The sequence below is a fragment of the Brachypodium distachyon genome, chromosome 5 (assembly GCF_000005505.3).
Source record: "Brachypodium distachyon strain Bd21 chromosome 5, Brachypodium_distachyon_v3.0, whole genome shotgun sequence".
Taxonomy (NCBI): Eukaryota; Viridiplantae; Streptophyta; class Magnoliopsida; order Poales; family Poaceae; genus Brachypodium; species Brachypodium distachyon.
Genome location: NC_016135.3, coordinates 17186751 through 17208642, shown reverse-complemented (window position 1 = coordinate 17208642; position 21892 = coordinate 17186751). Strand labels below are relative to the sequence as shown.

Here is a 21892-nt window from a genome sequence, read left to right as displayed (position 1 = left end):
GCGTGCGTGGCATGGGGGCCGTGTGGGTTTTGGTCGGGTCTGGCTATATGGGCCTTTCTGTTTAAGCGTCCCAATATGTTCGGCCCAGAAAAGGGCTACCGATGGCCGAAAGTTCAATTTACTTCTTCTTTTTTGAAAGAAATCCAATTTACTTCATCTTTTTTGGAAAGAAGTTCAAATCGATCCACGAATGGAAGAATAGATGACCTCGGCTTGCCGAAGGCTTTCAACGGCTTGAGATCGAAATTACTGGTAGACTGCTTGGTAGAGGCATTAAGCGACCCCAACTTGATGTCTGAACTTTGTTGTCACGCTTGAACTCGTCTAGATCAATGCTCGCGAAGGCTCGAGTTTAGTTTTAACAAGGCTCGGTAGCAAAAGAAAATCGATGTGTGTGTTTTAAAAGAAAAATCGATGTTCACTCACGTAGAAATGGATCAGACTCGACTAAGCCCAAGCTTGACTCGACTAAATGCATATAAACTAAACAAAAACAATGTTCACGTGTGAATGATTTCTTTACTTTGACAAAGCAACACCTTGGCTCGACAAAATTTTAAAATCACATAGTGTCGAGCTTGTTTAACTTATGGTCTCAGAGCTCGACTCGCTTGAGGCTTGAGCAAAGTTCGAGTCAAGCCTAGAGCCGAGCGAGCCAAGCTGGAGTAGTTTGTCAGAGCATCTCTAGCAGATACCGAACTCCCCCGATCCGAACCGTCGATTCGGTTTTGGGCAAAAAAAGGGCCCGATTAGATACCGAATACCATGCCGGCCGGACAAAAGGATTCAGGTTACCAAAACGCGCTCGTATATATACGGCTTGGAGGGGCCGTTTCAGTACCAAATCCAAAAACGCGCCGCCACAATCAACCACCGCGCCGCCATGTACCACCACCGGAATGAGGCCCGGAACCCCATCGCCCGCTCGCCGTGGCGGCCGGACTGTTTCCTCGCCCGTGCGAGGAAACCCTAACCCTACTCACCCCTGACGAGTGCCTCCGCCTAGGTGCTCGCCGCCGGGGTATGCTCCGGTGGTACTGGCATTGGGACCTCAGCAAGGACGCGCGCCACCGTTGGGACGCGTTCCTCGAGGAGGAGGAGGAGCGGGTGGCGGTGGTAGTTTTGACCGGTGTCGTCGTTCCCGCACCGGTGCCCGCGGAGGAGAAGGAGGAGTTGCCGACGGAGGAGGAGCAGGACAGCGGCGACGGCTCGGATTCCTCGGATGATGACATCACGTGCACCGTCAAGGAGAGCTCCAAGTCCAGCTTGGCCGAGGACGATGCTCACCGGGCGACGAAGGAGCAGGCCAACCTCGATGCAGCCATCAGGCTATTGAAGGCGCCATCGGTGATCAACATCTCCGACGACAACGAGTAGATGCTCTCCGACGGCTTAGTATATATATGTATGTTTGTTTTAATCCGTTATACTGTATGCAACATTGATGAACTACTCGGTTTTAAAACCGTTCACGCGCGAATGAGTTTTTTCAAGAGTTCGGTTTTGAATTCGGATTTCTGTTCTGCACATCGTGCTTCCAAACTAAAAAATGTTTTTCAGTCAACCGAACTCTGCAAGTTCGGATGGGCCAGGTTCGGTAACTACTAGAGATGCTCTCAAGATGGATCCTTTTTTACAGTTTTAAATATGTCATTCAGCCCTTCATATAGCCATTTGCATCTCTCTGTCTCTCCTTTATACTGGCCATTTATCTAGTTCTCAGCGGCAGCCTCCGCCCACTCCATTGGTGAGGCTGTCGAAATATGTGTGTGGATTGGGTTATAATTAAACCAGCAAAACAAACACGGCTTGGTTAGGTGTCGTGCGTGGGGCTCGCTCCAACGCATCTACAAGAGGCGGCGGTTGCTCAGCTTTCCCTCGACCGGCGCTTCCGCCGGTCTATACATCTTCCGTTGGCTTCCTTGTCCACGGAGGTGCGGCAGATCATGGCCGCTCGCCAGCAGAAAGACCTACGTTTTGTTCTAGATTTTTCAGTGTCTTTTTCAAAATGGTGAGGCGGCGGCAACATCAGTCAGAATAAGGTCCACCCCATCCGGTCCTCGTTCCAGTGGTGTGCTTAGCGCCGACGGTGGGCGTGTGGAGCTGTGTTTCAGGTGAATCCCTTGGGTCTGTCGGCTTTCACGTTTGTTCGTGTCGTTTTAGATTTGGCTCTTCCATTGTATGGTTTTCTAAATTGTCGATTATTGTTGCTTACGTGCGCTAGTTCTTTGGGCCTTAACACTACGACTATGCAGCGTCTACCACTACAAGCTCTCTTTTGGTAAGCTCTGTCCGGCTCCGGTGATGCGAAGAACCGTCGAGAAAATCAGGTCATTTCAAAAGTACAAAGCCATACATTTTATGATGTCTAGTGTACATCCGCATGGGGAAATCGCGAATTTGACTTCAGATGACTTAAAGGTGACAGAGAAATTCTTCAATTTATCAGATAGACAGTTGACAAGAGTGAGGACGTTGAGTTCAGGAGATTCTTATAAATGTCGTCTACCAAGCGAATTATTCACTTTCACACAGATCAACTCTAAACAAAGAAAACGAAAGAATATGAGGGCAAAGGTGCAAAGATAACCCAACTCACTTTCATCTATTTTATTGATTGGCTAGCCAACTTTTTTTCTGTCTTGTTATGTCTTTTACAATAAATTATAAAATAACTTCAGCACAGCATGGTTCATGGTTCAGCAACCAAAAAGTTTAGCAATTTCTGCATTAGGTTATTCACACATGCACCAAGGACTGCTAATAACGCTACCAACATAACATAGCAACATACTCCTTCTACAGATCACTTGTTACATTGCACAGCCAGGATCTCCTACAACGACACTCTACTCGAAGAGAATAGGTGCAGTGCAGAGTTGGGTAAATACTGCTCACTCCGTCACATATTAAGTAGAAAGTTGTCACATATTAAGTGACTTTCTACTACATGTATCTAAACGTTTTTTAAAAATAAATACATTCATATTTAGAAAAAATTGAGTCACAGAGGGAGTACGAGCAGATATTACGGGCACAGAGCTATATGCCTACAGGCTACAGCTCGTGCCATAAGAAGGAGAATACTACTCCGTAGAAAATACAACAGCAATCGCAGAAGATTTAACACATGCACTGAAGAAAATATCTCATTATCCTGCTCAAGCATAAGGATCCACGATGCAAGAGTAATTAGCATCAAATTTTGCCAGGTATAGTTTTGACATAGAAGATGGCAAGAAAAAGAAACAGAAAGTATCCTACAGCATAGAGGTGGTAACCAATAACTTCACGCAGAGTAACCTCCGTTGACAAAGGTTCTCTCCAATCTTCTAGCTCGACCAAAATGGGAGTCAAACACAACAAAAATAAAACGACTTATTTTTGCCCGTTCTTTCAAAAAAAAATGACCACAGAGAGAAGTTTCCTTGACAGATGATGCTCAAACCCCCATCTTCACCATCCCTGCCTACTTGTTGACCTGAAAAACCAAGAGCAAGTCAATAAAGAGCTGCATGCACTAGCAGCAGTAACAGCAATGACTTAAAATGCTTGAAAGAAGAAAAAAACGATTTTGCATCATAAAATGGTACGTTGAGAGCTGAAGCAAATAAAACGGAGATACCCACTAAAAACCAGCCACCTTAAGAAAAATCATATGCTGATATGGTTATCATGATGATTCAAGTAACATTCATTCTAAGCAGCATCCTTAGCATGCAATCTAAAAGCAGTTGGAACCAAACTGCTATTTGTCTAGAATGTCAAAATGGTTCAGTATTCAGCAAAATATGATGATGAGTAAACATAATATGATACAAATGTAAAATTAATGCACCATCTAAATCCACCAAAGCATATGCAAGATTTAGTACTCCCTCCGGCCGGTATTACTTGTCAAAATATTACATGTATCTAGACACTTTTTAAACATAGATACATCCATTTTTGGGCAAATATGAGACAAGTAATATGGGTCGGAGGGAGTATGAAAATTGAAAAAATCAATCTGGGAAATCTGCAAAATCAACTTCAGCAGCTAACCTGTCTGAACTCCGGCCTCCACCAAAAGAGCCTCTTTCTCTGTTACCATGAAATCCCCACCTTTCCTCAACTGGTTTCGGGTATGTTTCCATACCACCACGGGAGCGCGGTCTGTCCATGTTTGCCGCTGTAACATGTGGCTCCTCTGCTAAACTAGTTGGTGGAAATGATGTAACCCTGCCTGCACCAGAACTAGGTCTTTGCCCAAAACGAATTTTGTCATCCAACTCAACTGTAAGCAGCTCAAGCTGCTTTTCCATCTGAGATATCTTCTCAGACAAATCTTTTGCATTGTCTGTGGAAGCTTGGTCAGAACCATCACTTGTCTTGGCCTCAATTTCTTTTAGATCCACCTTGAGAAGGTTGATTTCTTCTTTTAAAATCTTCTCTTCATCTGACTCTGACCTGAAAAATAGGGTTCAAGTAAACATCACCTATAGCTAAAAGAATGGACTTCTCAAAGAAAAGTAGCCAACACAAGCATGCACATTTGATGGAATAAAGTATCACTACCAATTAATAAAGCAGTTTATTTACTTCATTGGAGTTTCTTGAATGGAGCCATCATGTTCAGGTTAAATATAAAAAGGTTGCATGAAATATCTGGATGAGTAGTTTCCTAATTTATTTCAGAAACAGTGATATCCAACCAACAAAGTGGACAGGGTTCGTATGGTCATGCACTGGACCCAGAGTTTACCAAAACTTACATTCAGTCAAGAGGATTCAATAATACGATTGCTAGGAGACACCAGCCCATCAAGAAGCAAGACAATCATAACTCGTCATGGGTTCATTATTCAATTGAAAATATCATGAGAGAATGCAAATGTAGGTATTGTTCATTTTCTAAGTTGCCTTCACATCTAATCTAGTATGGACACACGGCTCGTCCTAAGAGGAAATAAACATTATGTAGCAAAATATAACAATATCAAGTCCAGATTTAAAAATGATTTGAGTTAAGATTATCATCACAAATGCCAAAGTAGACAAAAAAAATGGTCCTAATTACAGAACACAAAAAATAATATTGCGCTGAGCCAACCAGGTGAACAAAATTAACCAGCATCTGCCAGAATGTGCATACTTCTACTTGAGTATTGGGCAGAAATAGAAGGTCCATCCACTCTCTCTTTTTTTAACGAAATAACACATTTTCTGTTATCGAAAGCAGAGTTTACCAGTTAGCAAACTCCACAAATAAATACACACAATCTTATTCGATGTTATTATCAAACTTATAAGTTTAAGTAGAAATGAAGAATGTTAACACATACATGTTTAACAAAAGAGGAATAAAGAAACAAAATAACTTGAGTTACATTGAGCTGACAGATTAGCGTGACGAGTTTTTTTAGGCCTATATTTTTCTCACATGCTCATAATGCAAAACCAAAAACATGGCAACAACAAACATTCAACATATCTATAGAATCCCACAAACCTGTCATACTACATTCATGACCCTACTATCCATGAGTCATGACTTTGAAAAAAAAGGAACACGAAATATACTTTGCTGAATATGACCAGCATCAAATTCAAACTATTCCCTCCAACCCTTGCTTAGATACTTTCATCTCCGCAAGAAACTGCCAGCACTGAAGGGTTTAATTGCCATTACACAAAAGAAGTTTCTATTGTACCACTACATTCAAGACAAGCAAGCAAAAAAAAAGCTTTAACCATAGCATTCTTGTTAACGTTGATCCCAATGCACAGTACCATGTTGTCAATTTGATAGCTTCATACTATTCGTGATTACAAGTCAACATATGCCTAAAATCGCTGAAAGTAAACTTCCCCTTGCTTAATTGAGAATTATCTAACAACTGTATTAGCAACTAAGCATCAGAATTTTCCGACTGCATATAACATGTGGTTATGACATACTACATAGTGGACAATTTCAGCAAGCATAACTTAGATATGCTAAGCCATACCTTTGTGGCTTTTTAACCTATATGTCAGTACTCCAGTATTGCACAATCAAAAGAACTGCTAGTGCAATGTGTCATCAAGAGATAGGCCCATAGATAGCATACCTATTAACGGCACGATGCTCGAGCTCAAGGTCAATCTTCCTCCAGTCTTTCCCCTTCTCCTGCAGCACCACTTCCCGCGGCTTCGCATCACCGAATGGATTTACCTTTGGGCGCACCCTCGATGCTCCCTCACTACCAACTGCAGAGATCTGCGAGCCAGGGCTCCCAGGGCGAGAGGAATGTGCACTGTTTGGCCTGCTGGAGTGTGAGCTGGTAGGCCGACTGGTCTTCTTCTCTATCTCACTCTCCATCTTTCTCCAATCCAAGCCTTTTTCAGCCAGCACTTGCTCACGGGGCTTTGCAGCACCAAATGGGCTCGGGCGGCTGCGTGCAACCTCAGCAGGTGGCGCATCGGTAGCTGAGGTATCACGTTTTGGTGGATTGAGGTTGAGACGTGGCCTATCGCCGTTCTGCGGCATTGGGGCAGAGCTAACACCACGGACCCATCGATCAGAGTCAGATGGTCCTGGTGAGTCGCGGAATCCACCACCAGATGATTCGCGGAAACCGCCACCGGATGATTCACGAAAACCACCACCTGATGATTCACGGAAGTCGCCACCGGATGATTCACGGAAACCGCCACCAGAACCAAGGCTAGGGTAGCGTGACGGCAGTGGCTTCTTGTCACGCGACCAGTTATCGATGTCATCTGCGCGACCGAGTGGAGATGAGCCACTGAACCTACTATCACGCCGGCCAGCATCACTAGGAGCCGATGAGAAACTCTTATTCCTCCCCCAGTTATCTGACTCGTCAGCACGGGAGGGCATGTCGAGATCTGAAGCCCTACTCGACCGCCGATCGTCGTCGAATCCACTACCGTGATCTCTGTCTCCGTAGGAGCGAAACCCTCCGCCCAAACGGGAGCGATCCTGCTCGTCCTCCGAGCGCTCCCTCGGGCCGGTGGGGAGCATCATCATCTCCTGCGTGGTGAGACCCCGGGGCTCCGCGGGGGCAGCGCGGCGCGGCGCCCCGGCCGCGCCAAACGTGGCGAACTCCGACAGAGAAAGAGTGGTTCCCTTCTTCTTCTTCTGCTTGCCCCCGCCGGCCGCTGCGGCCTCGCGGAGGCTGGGGAAGCTGGCGGCGCCGCCCGCCGCCGCGGGCGGCTCGGGCGCGGGGAAAGCTGCCGCTTGCTCGCGCTCCTCCTCCTCGCGCTCTGCGTCCAGCGCCCAGGCGCCGACGCCGCCCCAGGGCTTGGCCATGGCGTGCGCTTCCCGCCTGCTGCTGCGAGATCTAGGGTTCGGTCGGTGCTCGGGGGCGAAGGTGGGAGGGACGGAATCGAGGAGAGGGGAAGCCGCTCCGGGTGGGTGTGGGTTTGGGTCTGAGCTGTCTGTGGGTGGGTTTGCTATGTGCCTGTGCTTTTTGATTCTGACGGGAGGCCGTCCGTCGTGACCCACTCGTGGGCCGCAGCAAGCAGGGCTCCGCCGTCGGATCAAACATAGACGGCTTTGGTTTGTAGACGGAAAGAACGTCGGAAATGTCCCAGGGCCTCCGTGTGGTCCTTTTTCTTAATCTCAAATCTCCGTGATCAGATCAGATGAAAACAAAAAGTCCATGACTCTCCGCGTGGCTCGTCGCATAATCTGATAATCTCATGACTAGCTGAAACCAAGAGTTGCTTCTTACGGAAGTAATGACCTCAGAGTTCAAAGCCGAGTAAATGAAGTTGTTTATTTTGCCACTTGCAGATGTTACTGTCTTTGTGAAAAGTACTTTCCTACGGAGTATATTATTTTAGAATTGCAATAGGTGACATCTTATTAGTATTACACTTACACATCCCTAGCTGCGTCGAGATCGACAAAGTTACGATCGACATTATCAACAAATATGTAGCGTATGTAATGACAAATAAACATTCGTCTTTATCGACATTATCAACAAATATGTAGCGTATGTAATGACAAATAAACATTCGTCTTTACGATAGCTCATGACATAAAACTTGTGATTTGATTCTGATATGACGGAAGTACATGCGTTCAGTTCGGACTAATTTGGACTGTTTAGCATGCCTTAACAAGGTATAGGATTAGTTTGCCCCATTTTTCAACTAGTTGGGCTAATTTGTTCCCACCACCACAGAACTAGTTGGACTGACAGTGTTATATTTGCTCCTACACATTTTCTTAAGTAACTACTATGAACTTAAACTAAAGTGACTTTGAAGAATAATTGGAGGATTATTAAACACAATTATGTATTCTCGCCCTTTGGATAGAATTACATACGAGTTAATTTTCTACTGCAACTTCCGACAGAAACCTAACAAAACACCGAATCTCAAAATTCCTGCAGTAATTGATAATGCAAGGTTCCTTCTCAATTGTTCATGTGTAACTGTTTCTCCCTTTTTGAAAGTCTGTGTTTGAAAGATGCTCTGCATATTAATTTCTTTATTTATTAATTAAAAAAGGATTTTGTTGGTCTTTCGATATTTCTATACTAAAAGTTGTGCCGGGATAATGACAATCCGGCAAAATGGCGATATATTGGGTGGATCTTGCCTGCCATGGAACAGTCGCTATGTCACGGTAGATTACCGGACGCATTTCAAAGTGTGTCAATTTGGTTTCAAACTGCGTCAGATTTATATGCGTCACATTTTAAAAGTGTTGAATATACTCGTATTTGCAAAAGTATTTGACGCATTTTTATTGACAAAATCTGCGGTTGAAGTGTTAAAAGTGTGGTTAAAAATCAAAATTAACTACATATGAACAAAATGCGGCTAACATAGTGCGGGCAAATGTCTACCGTGAGAGAGTGAGTTTCACTCAGCACTGTTTATTTAGCAAAGGAGTGCAACCGCCAAGCGGTTGCCAAACAGTAAACACGACGGAATAGCATGTTTTGGAAAGCATCGCGGGAGACAGCAAAATCACCACCCAAAGAATATATTTCCATGAGCAAAATAGTACTGTGCGTAGAATAGTTTATTTAAGGCTGGTACTCTACTTACAAGTGAATGAAACGCACAGGCACAGCAGCAGAATAAGAACATGCCAGTCGACAAACTAAGCTCTGTCAAATCTTTATGCTTGTTCCGTTCCTGCTTATGCAAAAGGTGAACGATATACTAAACCAGAAGACAGGCCACCATGTCGTGAGCTTTCACGGGTGCGTGGAAGTGTGGAACGTAGCATTTGACATTGACAGAAGGAACTCTCCCTCCTTTTCCCTGAACTAATTAAGAACCGAAGGAGATGACAAAGATGGGAGGCCCACCGCCGCCGGTAGGCAAAGTGAGGCGTGAGGGGGTTCGCGTCTTTCCGCCATGTGATCTGCATTTGACACTGACAGGAGGAACTCTCCTTCCTTTTCTTTTTTATCAGATATACGCTGTGGTGGAATCCAAACACGGTAGCGCAAAAGATATGCACAAGCACTCGTCGAACTAAAAGGAGTTTTTCGCTGTGGGAGACAGTCTAAAGAACAGTTTGACTGCATGGAAAACTGGAAATCTATCCACGACATGTATGGCTCCATAGCATAAAGACGGAAACTGCCGCGAAGTGCTGCTTAAGTGCATAAGTTGGTGCCCTCCATGTTACAGCCATCAGATATTCAGATACGCACTACTCGGCCGCGAGGTGAAACACGTAAAAATAATTGATCAGGTTCCACGACATCCAATTAAGTTGACCTGATCTAGCCTTCAGTAACAAATACGATGGCTTTGCTAATTGGTGGGACTACCTACATGTGTTACATCCGTTCTTAAATTAATACTGCCTCCATTCCGAATTAACTGACGTATAAGAATCTATACAAATCCACGTCAGTTAATTAAGAAATCATGAGATTTTATCTGAAGTCAAACTTGTTCAAGTTTAATCAAATAAATATAATATAAAAATATATATCACGATGGATTTAATAAAACTTGGTCCAAATTTAAGAAGTTTAACTTGTGACAAAGTTGCGATTTTTTTACGTTTCTCGGTAACCGAAGACTTTGGAAAAAAGTTTGGAACTTCGACGGTTCCGTTCTATGCTTATAGGCTCTAGCACACAACACAGGTCAAATCAGACCGCAAAGTGTTTTCTACGGCTCCGCTACCTAGCGGTAGCATGCATCCAGTCATGTGCTGCTCGCAACCAGCCATGTGCTGACACGTCGTACCATTAAAATATATCATATACCATTTACTGATACCATATACAAATACCATATATCATTAACTCATATCATATACCATTGACTGATATCGATCATATACCAATGAAATATAATAATGAGACGGGCCGGCCCAATGACATGCGGCAGGCTCTGCATGCATCGGCACATGGTGGAGCCAGTAGAATCGCCGCTTTGAAATCAGACGACATCGCAACCTATTGCATTGAGCGTCAAATGTGTGTGTGTTTTTTGGCCGATCACCATTATTTAGGTGATTTTCAAAAATTATAGCTATTGGATGTTATGTCACTGATTCCAAATGATGGATCCGACGTCCAACACTATTTGTTGAGGTATTCCTCGGAAACCGACAACACTCGACTAAGCTAGTTGAATCACTTTTTCAATCTACCACTCAATCATTTGCCTGCCGTGGATAATTGAGAGCAAGCATCCTTTAGAGCCCGCCAGTGACACATGTAGTACTACCTTGGTTCCTAATATAAGAGTAGATGTTGGTAGATTTTTCTTATAAACTTGAAGAAATTTGAATTAGCACAAAGCTAAAACCTCTTATACTTAGAAACGGAGGGAGTATGTTTAGGAAGGCCTTTGAAGGTAGCTGATCTACACCAAAATTATCATCCAGTCAATATGTTTTTGCTAACTTCTCCAGCAACCCTTAATTAAAGTACTTGTGTTGTGTGTTGTTATGTGCCTTGAGCTTTATCAGTCTTATAAACTATAATATTCCAATTATAGTATATGCTTTGATTTTTTTTCAAAAATAAATGAATGCTAGACGATGAGCTTCCCATTCGCTCACGTTACGGGATCTCCCTCCCTTGCACGAGGACACAACTCCTCTGTCCCTGACGTGCTGGTCGCAGACATATGGGATGACCGGCCCGACATGTCGGTGACCCTCACGACACCTAGCTCACGTCAGGGGATCTCCCTCCCTTGCATGAGGACACAACTCCTCTGCCGTACGTCCCCTGACGTGCTGGTCGCGGACACATGGGACCGGCCCCACATGTCGGTGACCCTACGGCACCGGATGCAGTGAAAATATGTGCTCTGGTTGCCTTCTACTCCAACCTTTAGTTGATTTGGACTCATTTTTCCAACATGCTGGAGCAACCACATTATAATTAATAGAAATATTAATTAGATATATTCCATGCCACTGCATTTTTCATCCTTACAAAATGCTAATGCACAACAACTTACAGTGCCACTGTAGTCCTATTTTCGAAAAATCTATAAATTTGCGGTGGCATTTTCCGAACAATTTAATTACAGTGACATTTTGTAGTCTGTAAGAATTATAGTGACATATATCTAACTAAACCGTTATAATATGTTTCCCTAAAAACATTAACCCATTATAAAACCCTGACTGTTTAGTATCCACAGGTTTTTTTATGTGTGGTATAAGTTGGTGGACATGTGTTACTTTTGATTCAGCATAAATTTTATGATCTTGTTGTCACTTTCCAATATTGAACGATTGCAGAGTTTGAATTTCATATCACTCGTGTTTGTGACTAGTAGTCAGATGGCACGCTCCGATCTCTTAAAGCAGGTTAAGACTTTCTGTTCGTCTTGTTTGGAAGCATCTAGGATCCTTGAACTTAGATAGGATCCTTGAAGGCTTGAACTACATTACGACAAAGCTTCGAGCGCGGCCATGAATATCTCAAATTTAATATAAAGTTGGTACAAAGTTGCGGAGGGAGTATTAAATTAACTCTCTCTCTCTCATGGCTAGGGGGCTAGTGGGCAGATACTTGAGGAGCAAAACCAAATTTCTTGAAATAAACCTGTTGTTCCAAATTTTAAAACCAAATTAGGTGTGAGAACAATCGGTTCCGGTCTAATCAGATATGGTCCTGATTTTTTCTTCTTTTTCATTAATATGCTCTACCTTATTCAGGAGTCCAAGGATGTGGAAACCAAAGATAACTAGAAACATTTTTTACATACAAATATGAGACAAGGCATAGTTTTGCAAGCAGATTCATGACACTTCAGCTTTGTTTAACTAAGACTATAGGACTATGTACTTAGTAGCATGTTGTTCGGTTTTAGGCCGGTGTGTTTGGTTTGAGCGCAAGTTTGATGTACCAAAAAATTGGCATGGTTTTGCTTACTTATGAATTGCCAACTTTGACAAAAAAGATTAGTTTTAGTCAATGAACAAAACATTGGTATAACACATGTTTTGGTTTCAATCAAATATACCCTTGCTTTGTAGCTTATTATTGAATAAAAAGTTGGATGCCCATGTACTTTGCTTGTTGAATAATCAAATTATTAAACAGGAATAGTTATCGACAAAAATACTCATCTGATGTGATAGTTCCGTTTATTTGATCGTTCACTTCGCGGAATCGTTGCAAGTTCAACCTTGTCGACCAATTCAAAAATAAAAAATAGATATTCTCTCCTGCTTGGCATTTGCCTCTTTGATGGGCCCGCATGGAAGGGACGGATCTTATTCTTGTGAAGGAAGCTTTAATACTCCGCAAATACCCAACAATTCCAAGGACCAAAACGCGAAACAACTCAAGTATCCATCTCCGCCGTCCCTTTTTCTCCTCCCTCTCTTTCTCTCTCGGTCTCCTCCCTCCCCCCTTCCTTTCCGGTCTCGCCCGCCTCCGCCTCCGCCTCCCTCCTTTCCCGATCGCAATTTCGCATCCGCCCGCCGCAACCCCAGCCAGCTCGCCATGGCGCGGCGATCCGCCCCCCTCCTCCGCCGCCTCGTCTCCTCCCCGCCTCCCCTCCCCGGCCACGGCGCCGCCGCGCGCCGCACCGTGACCTACATGCCCCGGCCGGGCGACGGCACCCCGCGCCCCGTCACGCTCATCCCGGGCGATGGCATCGGGCCCCTCGTCACCGGCTCCGTGCAACAGGTAATGGACGCGATGCACGCGCCGGTCTACTTCGAGACCTACGACGTCCACGGCGACATGCCATCCGTTCCGCCCGCCGTCATCGACTCCATCCGCCGCAACAAGGTCTGCCTCAAGGGGGGGCTCGCCACCCCAGTCGGTGGAGGCGTATCCTCCCTCAACATGCAGCTCCGCAAGGAACTCGACCTCTACGCCTCCCTCGTCAACTGCGCCAACGTCCCCGGGCTGCCCACCAGGCACAAGAATGTCGACATCGTCGTCATCAGGGAGAACACCGAGGGCGAGTACTCGGGGCTCGAGCACGAGGTCGTGCCTGGGGTCGTCGAGAGCCTCAAGGTATGGCTAATCACACGTTTACTTTGCTCAGTGTTGTTTAGAGGATCACCTTCAGTACTTCACCACTGCATTGATTCACGTCTGATGTGCTTTTTTGTGATGCTGTAAGGGAATTCATGGGTGCTATTGCTGGTAAATGCTATATGATTGGTGGATTTTGTAGATAATAGTTCATAATTTAGAGGATAGTATCCTATCACAGACCAGATCTATCTGCCATGAATTGATGCCGTCAGCTTGTTGGCTCAATATATATGTAAAATTGAATAATACTTTGTATGAATTTGCGATCATGATAACATATATAACTAGGTTGCTTTCATAAATTCACTGTTTGCTCGATAGTTTGTATAATCATTGTAGCCATCCATGCCTCGTAAGGTTGAAATCTGGAATTATGCGAGCAATTGCTTGTAGATCTGTGTAGAACTGCAAAATGTGGCGTCCAAATTAGCAGTCCCGTTACAAATAAGATGATGCCAATTCACTGGAAAAAGTGTGCTCCAATTTTTGGCATGGCTTTGTTTGTCAAATCTCAGGGTGCAGCTTTGTAGGTTTTCTAATCAATATAAATCAGCTTAATTCAACTCATGGCTTTGTGTTTTCCAGGCAAATGCTGTGGTAGTACTAACTAAGAATTTGAATAGTTTGTTTAGAAGTTGGAATACCATGTGAATATTATGTGTGTTTTGCCTGGTAAATGCTTCGATACCCATGAATTTGAGTAATTTCCTCGCTTGTTGAGAAGTTGGAATATGATGCTTGCGCTTAACTCATCTTTAAAGCTCTTTTCTTAATTTCATGAGTAGTTTAATCAGTACCAAACACTATGGCGGGCCTTCTATAGAATCTAGTGTTGCTATATTTGGTCACACCGTGATTTGACATGCCATGAGATTGGTATCATGGATTTAGGATGCGTTTATCCTCAGCAATAGTAGCCTGTAGCTACTGCTGTCTCCAAATAAACTGATGGGTGAGATTATTATGTACCGAGCTATAGATTCACTTGTCTATGTTATATCAACAATACATGAATATCATGGGGCTAGCATGGTTTCCAGTATATGAAATGGACCAAGATTTTGCTGACAATGTGATGTCTATATTACAATATTCATTGCATATGTGTTTGTTTTCGTACATTTTTGTTTCCATGTAAGCCTATGAGCGGTTCTGTATGTGTCTTGAAAGTGAGTTTGCTCAAGAAACTAGTAATAAAAAAAACTGTTCAGCCCGTGTGTTCATTTTCAGTTTGTTCTCTCGACTGTTTTTCCTTGTTTGCTGATTCCATTTTTTAGGTGATCACGAAGTTTTGCTCTGAGAGGATTGCCAAATATGCTTTTGAGTATGCTTACCTTAACTACCGAAAGAAAGTCACAGCAGTGCATAAAGCAAACATCATGAAGCTTGCTGATGGTTTGTTCTTGGAGTCCTGCCGTGAGGTTGCCTCAAAATATCCTGGCATTGAGTATAATGAAATCATTGTTGACAACTGCTGTATGCAACTTGTTTCAAAGCCCGAACAATTTGATGTCATGGTATGGATCTAATTATCCTGCTATTCCTATCCTAAGTGCTCCTTTTAAGTATGTCATTCCTTTGGGTTACCTGCAGATTTTCTAACTTGCATCTTTTGATTCCCTTGGTAGGTCACGCCTAATCTTTATGGCAATTTGGTGGCCAACACAGCTGCAGGTCTTGTTGGGGGAACAGGTGTCATGCCTGGAGGTAAGATTTCAGTCTTTACTTTGTTTATGTGGTCAGTTCTTCATACAAATAATGAAGTTCTTCCTGGATATTTTTTAATATCTTACTAATCACTGACTAATATAGTGTTGCTAGATGTTTTATGCTTTAGTCCCTTGCATAATTTTCCACCCTCAACCATTATTTTGGAATGATTACGGAAATGTTACTGATCTTCATTTTTTAAGATACCTGAACCACCTGCTGGTGTAAGTTTAAGCCAATATAAGTTTGAGGTACGTTGATCCATGTATGCTGCATTGTATTGCAGGTAATGTGGGTCAGGACCATGCCATTTTCGAGCAAGGTGCATCTGCAGGAAATGTTGGAAATGATAATCTTGTGGAGCAGAAGAAAGCAAACCCTGTCGCCCTGCTTCTATCTTCTGCCATGATGCTGAGGCATTTGCAGTTCCCATCGTTTGCTGACCGGCTGGAAACCGCGGTGAAGCGTGTCGTTGCGGAAGGCAAATACAGAACAAAGGATTTGGGCGGCACCAGCACCACCCAGGAAGTTACTGATGCAGTCATTGCTAATCTGGATTAGATACCTGATGCACGCCTGAAGAATTAATTCTTTTGGGGACTGGTTTACAAGTCCTAACTTCTGAGCGTTATTTTTTCGTACAGGGGTTAGATCATCAGTTCTGTTTCACAAATAATTGAGGAACCCACGAAGATTATTCTTCACACAATGCTTTGTAGCAGGGTTAACACCTGTTTGCGAAGGAAATAGTTGGCTACCTTGAATTAAATCAAAATGACGTATATCGAAATTTGATTCCGACTTCTAATTCATTTTTCCGTTCTTCTGAATTATCATCTGAGACTAAATATAGTTATCACTCAATGGGACATGCGTCTGAGACTTTGCTGGCCATTGCTGGCATCCTAGAATTGGATGATGTATGTCATTATTCAATTTTGTCGCACCTACATAGCAAATAAAATGTATCTGTGCAAACTGGTAAATAAATCAAATCAGAAACAAATGAGTTTGATAATTTCCACAAGAGATGATGTTTGTTTGCTAAGAGAAAAAAGGATATAGAAGTTGTATTAAAAGAAAAGTTTTCGGTCAATCTTTACTATTCTTTAATTTCCAGTTACGTCTGTGGTAGCCCGTAAGCTCGTACGTCGTCTCACCCCCACCCCGACGATCTCCCGATCGCTCTCCTGCTCCATCCGAAAAATCAGGATCGGAAAATCAGGACCGATCGCTCTCCTTTCCCGATCACGCTCCTCTCTCCTCTCTCCTGATCTCTCTCTCCTACAACCCCCAATCCCCTGATCTCTCTCTCCTACAACCCCCGATCCCCTGATCTCTCTCCTTTCCCGCTGCGGTCTGCCGCTCCTCCTTGCCCCGCAGCCCGTGCGCCGCCGCCACCGCCCACCTGACTCTCCTCTCCCTAGATCTCTCATCTCCACCGGAACCCACTCGATCTCTTCATCTCCCTCACGATCCCTCCCGTGCCCGTCCCTCCATGTGCCAGTCCACGCCGCCGTCGCCATGGAATGGAGCACGGCCGGTCCCCGCGGACGCCGCCATCGGACGCAGTCCCGCCACCGAGGACGGGCGCCTGAGGAGAGCTCCGCCGTCCTGGCCTCCTCCTCCGGTTCCAGTCGCCACCACCTCGTCCCCCTCGAGGAAAAGCGCACGGCGACGACTTCGCGTCACCAGATCCGGCCTCCCCCAGCCTCGACGCCGCCGGGACTGGGCTCCTCCAACCCTGCCGCGGCCGAATCCGGCTTTCCCTGACCCCTCTCTGGAGATCGATTCGTCTCATCACCTATCAAAGCCACCGCCTTGATGAACTGTGCCTCCAGAGTTTGAAGTGCCGCCTCCGCCTCCATGGGAATCGTCACCGCCGCCACCTGCATCTTTCTCGCCTCCTCTTGATCCGTGGCGCCACCTCCCTCCCTCCGTCTTCCCCGCGGTGGTGCTGGCCGCACGGGCGGGCGCGGGCGGACCAGCCAACACCACAACGATTCAGAGAGTTCCATTGTGCTAATTAACTGACGGCGAATTCCATCACTGCCGTCTTTGGGGACGATTCAGTTGTCACTTCCTACGGTGATAAAACAGATTGCATTGCAATTGTGTTGTTGCCAGACAAAAGAAAATCTTTTCTCTGTTCTTATAGCTGGTCGTCCTAATGATGCGTAGATTTGGTGATTGTTCAGAGTATTCCAAGATCGAAATTGGGGACATTGACAACAGAAGCGACAGGGGAGCAGGTAAGCTCCTATTCATAGTATACTTATATATATTGGTCTTTTAATGCTTATGTGTGATTTAGTTTCTGAGTACTGCTGTAGTTCAGATTTAGGTTCAAACTCCGTTTTGTTTTGTTCAGATTTTTTTAGGGCCAAACAAATGCATGTTGCGTAGCTGCAGACCAGGAGTTGGTACTTTAACCTGAACATATGGGATTACTTGATTTTTACCAATGTAGTATAAGAATCTAAACTTCTGACAAAGGAGAGAGAAACAAGTAGAGAGAACAGATAATAATTAATCTAAACTTCTTTTAAATTAGTTGTTGCTACCTTAGGAATGTTATTCGTTTTCTATTTCTGTCATACTGTCCAACTGATATGGACAGTTCTGCTTGTTCTCTATCAACGTCTAGCCACAGTTGAAGAAAATCCAGTCATTGCATACAGAACTCCTATTTGCATATTGTTAGACTGCTACTGTGGTAAGCTCAGGTATCTAATTAAATCTACAAGGAATATCTATTAGATCAAGTTGATGAATCTGCAAGGTTTTACCTTTTAATGTTGGCGTCAATGATGATGAAAAGAGTTGAAAATACTACCTTTGTGCAGTCGTGACTCTGTCTTAATGGTACCTAAGATTAATAGAGAACAAATGCTTTATATGTCACTCGTTATCTACCAATTAAATATAAATGTGAGTTCTATTAGAAGATACTTTGAACTCGGTGACCTTTGTTGTTATTGGTTCTAATTAATATCAGAGGAAGTTTTAGATGCCCACTTAGGAAAGAACTACTTGGTGAGATATTTAATACAGCTGCAGTTTGGAGTTGTTTCATACAAATTTCAAAATTTTCAGAATTGAGGAACTGATGCTTAACCTACAGAACGCTGGCTGCCCTAGCAATTAAGAGAACCCTATTGATGATTTTGATAATTTTAGCTTCGTTTCAAGTGCAAAATGATGATTTTAGAGGATGCAGAACGCACGGCTTGGTATGTAATCTTGTTAGCCGGCACAACATAGTTAGTAAAAATAGATAGCTATGGTCAGTTTCAATATTTGTTAAAAACAACTATGCTCTCTTCAAGTATTTGGAATTTATTATTGCAATGAGATGTTCTAAGTGCTTTTCACATGTATGTTTGCATTAGCACAACCATGTTTATCAACAAATGCTTGAATACTTGATGTAGTGCAAGATTTTGATTCTATATTCCATCCGATAATTCAGATACAGAGATGTTACCTTATCGATACTGAGATGAGATATCAATTGTACGAACTTTATTCTAGTAATTTTTTTCAAATATTTTGATTCCGTAGCAACGCACGGGCACCTAACTATGTAAGATACACTTGATGGCTGTAGCTTCAATTTGCAAGCAAAATCATTATTTCCTTCATGTCTAACCATATTCATGTATTTCTGTTAGATATATCAGAAGCTGGCATCTGTTTTCAAGTTGAAGAATGGAGTTGTGATTGCTAAAGTTGATGTTCCCTTGCTCTGGCATTGTGTTCAGGTAAACAAGGCTTTGCAATGTTATATTGTAATAATAACTATGGTCTACCAGTTATGGTGTCCTTATTAAATCATTTCCGTATACAAGCCAAGGTTGCAACCGCTTGGTTACGTTATTTCTTGATTCAATTTGCCCAAATAATATGAATGTATCTATACCTAAAAAGCGTCTAGATACATGTAATAGAAAGTCACTTAATATGGGACGGAGGGAGTATATAATTGCTGACTAAAATTCACATCAGATAAATGGAGTTCTTTGTCTAATAAGCAAGTGTATGGCAGCTTTGTCGAAAATGAGGTACCCCACTATATTCCCCATCTTTCTTAATTAATCACATCTCTTTGTGACTTAAACTAACCATAAATTGTAGTATGCCGTCATATATCTTTTCACTATGTGAGAAAAACGGAGGGAAGCATCTGCTTCTTAAAATAGCATGCTCTAGATTGTCCATGTTTCCTTACTATTTGTAAGAAAAAACATGCCAGCTAGCCATAATACCGTTACTTGGTCTAGAATGTTGAACTATATTAAAATCATCTGAAATTCCACAGATTGTTTAGTTTACTCTCTTTTACAGCTTGGCTACCATTCATGAGTCATGCGTGATGTCTATTTAGAGATAAATCGTTCCACGGTCCAATGTATTTCTTTTGTTAGCTTTTTGTTGTTTGGAATATACTTCTTACCTACATCTTTTGATCTTGCATGATACTAACTAACTCATGTGGCCTAAAGGCCAGAGGCATCCAAGGTTGGTGAGCATATGTACATCCAACCTCTGCAGCACAGTAATTTTCATGCTGACTCCTGCATCTGTTTTTGAAAGAAAGCTTGCTGGTCTATCTGATGGTTCATCGAAGGCATTGTTTTCTCAACACATGTACATGTTTTGATGCTACAGTGGTAGTAAGATCACACTTTGGCTTAATTAAAATGGTGGTAGCCCACTTGTAGTCTTAATTAAAATGGATGATACATCATCTCCAAAAGAGCAGTGTACATGTTTTGATGCTACAATGGTAGTCAAGATCACACTTTGGCTTTCTTAGTGAATGTTTTTCGTTGTATTTTTCATCATTAATTTGATTACCGAGGAAAAAAACGTCCAAATTTGGTTCTGTTGTTGTTTCGTACCTATGGTGCACACAACAAATAAAGAACTAACATTCGTCAAGACAAACTAACATCATATACGCTGTTATTTGAGATTTCGTAGCAACGCACGGGCACCTAACTAGTAACCACTTATTTCACAGAAAATGTCATGTTGGACCCAGCTGCACTTGAATATGTGTTGATTGCGTACCCTGTAGGTGCGAGAAATCTCACCAATTCTCTGTGGATAGTGAGTCCACTCGTAGAGATGTCCAAATCTCACCCCTTCCTCATGGTTGCAAAAGTTATTTTCCCCTCGTAAGCAAATCATTTATGGATTTTAAATTGCTAGTGCTAAGAGCAACTACAGCCGGCCCCCCTAAAGGACCCCTAAATGGGCTTGGTGGGTGCCGGCGCCCAAAAACCCACCCAGCCGGCCTCCCAAATTTATTTTTTCATCCGGCACAGCCTAAAAAGTTAGCTAGCGCCCTCAGGCCGAACCCAGCCCACGGGAGGGCGAGCGGGGGCGCCGGCGCAACGCGTTATTGCGGCAGGCCCGCCTTGTCAGCGACCAATTAATTGCCCTACCGGTTTCTCACCGGCCCCTCCTTGGCTCCCGAGTGGATTTTAATGGCGTTAGCCCGCCGGTTGCCACGCGGCCGCGTTTATCACCGTGTTCACACACCCGCCGGTTCGCATTCCGGTGATATAAAAAGGGGCGACCACCGGCGGTACTCGACAATCTCCTCTCGGCGACTCCTCTCCTCCCTCTCGCCCAAACCCTCCCTCTCTCGCCCTTAAACCCTCCCGGCGACGAGAAAATGGCTGCCGGCGACGAGACATGGCGTCGGGCGACGCTCACGCTTTAGGAGGCCGAGGCCCTCCACGAGCACGAGTACCCGACGTCGCCCGACTGCCGGCTGCCAGCGCATTGGACCCTCAGCATCAGCGGCATCCCGACACCGCCAGTGCCAACGGGCCATGTCCGGACAGCCGCCGTCAATGCCCACTAGTGGCACGGGCTGACGGTGGAGCAACGCGAGGACCCCGGGTGGAACCGCGCCACCGGGGCGAACTGGGCGCGCTTCTTCGCCGACCGCCACGCCTTCGACATCGCCCGCTACGAGGGCCAAGGCGAGCGCCCGCCGCCCGGATGATTCAGCATCAACGGCTAGCAGCGGTTCTGGAGCGGGCGCTCCGTGGCGGTGGTGCTTGCCCCCATCGCCGCCGGCGATCACTCCCGCCGGCACCGGTATGGCGGCTCCGACGCATCCCGCTCCCACGGCTCCGGCTCTTCCCGCAGCGCCTCCTCGCTGGCGCTGCACATCAAGGAGGAGCCGGGGGCGTCTTCCCGCCGACGGGGGCCGGAGCCCCCTCGCGGCCACCTCCGCCTAGTCCGGCCAAAGTTGGAGCCGCAGTGGGCGCCAGCGCCGGAGTATGAGCGCCTGGCGCTTGAATGGTGCCAGGACGGCGACCCCGAGGAATTCCCGGGGCAGCGGGTGGCGGAGCGCGATAGCGAGCGCGAGCCGAGGAAGCAAAATGCCTCGGCCTTGCCATGACGGAAGCCAAGGTGTTGGCGTGGAGCGCCATGGAGGCGGCGAGGGAGGCGGCCGTGAAGAAGAAGGCGGGGAAGAGGCCGGCGCCAGAGGTGAAGGTGGAGTCGATCGAGATCGACTCTGATGACTCCGACGAGGCCTACCTCGCCTACTTCAGCGACCTCGACGACTAGGCGCCGTTTTTATCTTAAAAAAATTATGTAATGAAAAACTTTATGTTTAATTAAATTTCATCGAGTTTAGTTAAATTTCACGTACTTCATTT

The 21892-nt window shown here is 44.6% G+C and overlaps 2 protein-coding genes across 3 annotated transcripts; one reads left to right on the top strand and one right to left on the bottom strand.

Annotated features, from left to right (window-relative positions):
- Positions 1-3131: 3131 nt before the first annotated feature.
- LOC100844636 (eukaryotic translation initiation factor 4B1) lies at positions 3132-7445 on the bottom strand. Its single transcript, XM_003579927.4, has 3 exons — positions 6093-7445; positions 4045-4449; positions 3132-3481 (listed from the first exon to the last, which is right to left on the bottom strand). The coding sequence occupies exons 1-3, from the start codon at positions 7295-7297 to the stop codon at positions 3457-3459; spliced, it is 1635 nt and encodes a 544-aa protein (XP_003579975.1). The 5' UTR covers positions 7298-7445; the 3' UTR covers positions 3132-3456.
- A 5394-nt stretch (positions 7446-12839) lies between these two features.
- On the top strand, positions 12840-16018 carry LOC100843832 (isocitrate dehydrogenase [NAD] regulatory subunit 1, mitochondrial). 2 transcript variants are annotated; one of them, XM_010241725.3, is made up of 4 exons: positions 12840-13472; positions 14786-15013; positions 15125-15203; positions 15493-16018. In XM_010241725.3, the coding sequence occupies exons 1-4, from the start codon at positions 12951-12953 to the stop codon at positions 15765-15767; spliced, it is 1104 nt and encodes a 367-aa protein (XP_010240027.1). In that variant the 5' UTR covers positions 12840-12950; the 3' UTR covers positions 15768-16018. The 2 variants fall into 2 exon arrangements, with proteins under 2 accessions (XP_010240027.1, XP_003579972.1); XM_003579924.4 differs by having other exon boundaries at positions 12842-13472; positions 14774-15013.
- Positions 16019-21892: the final 5874 nt, after the last annotated feature.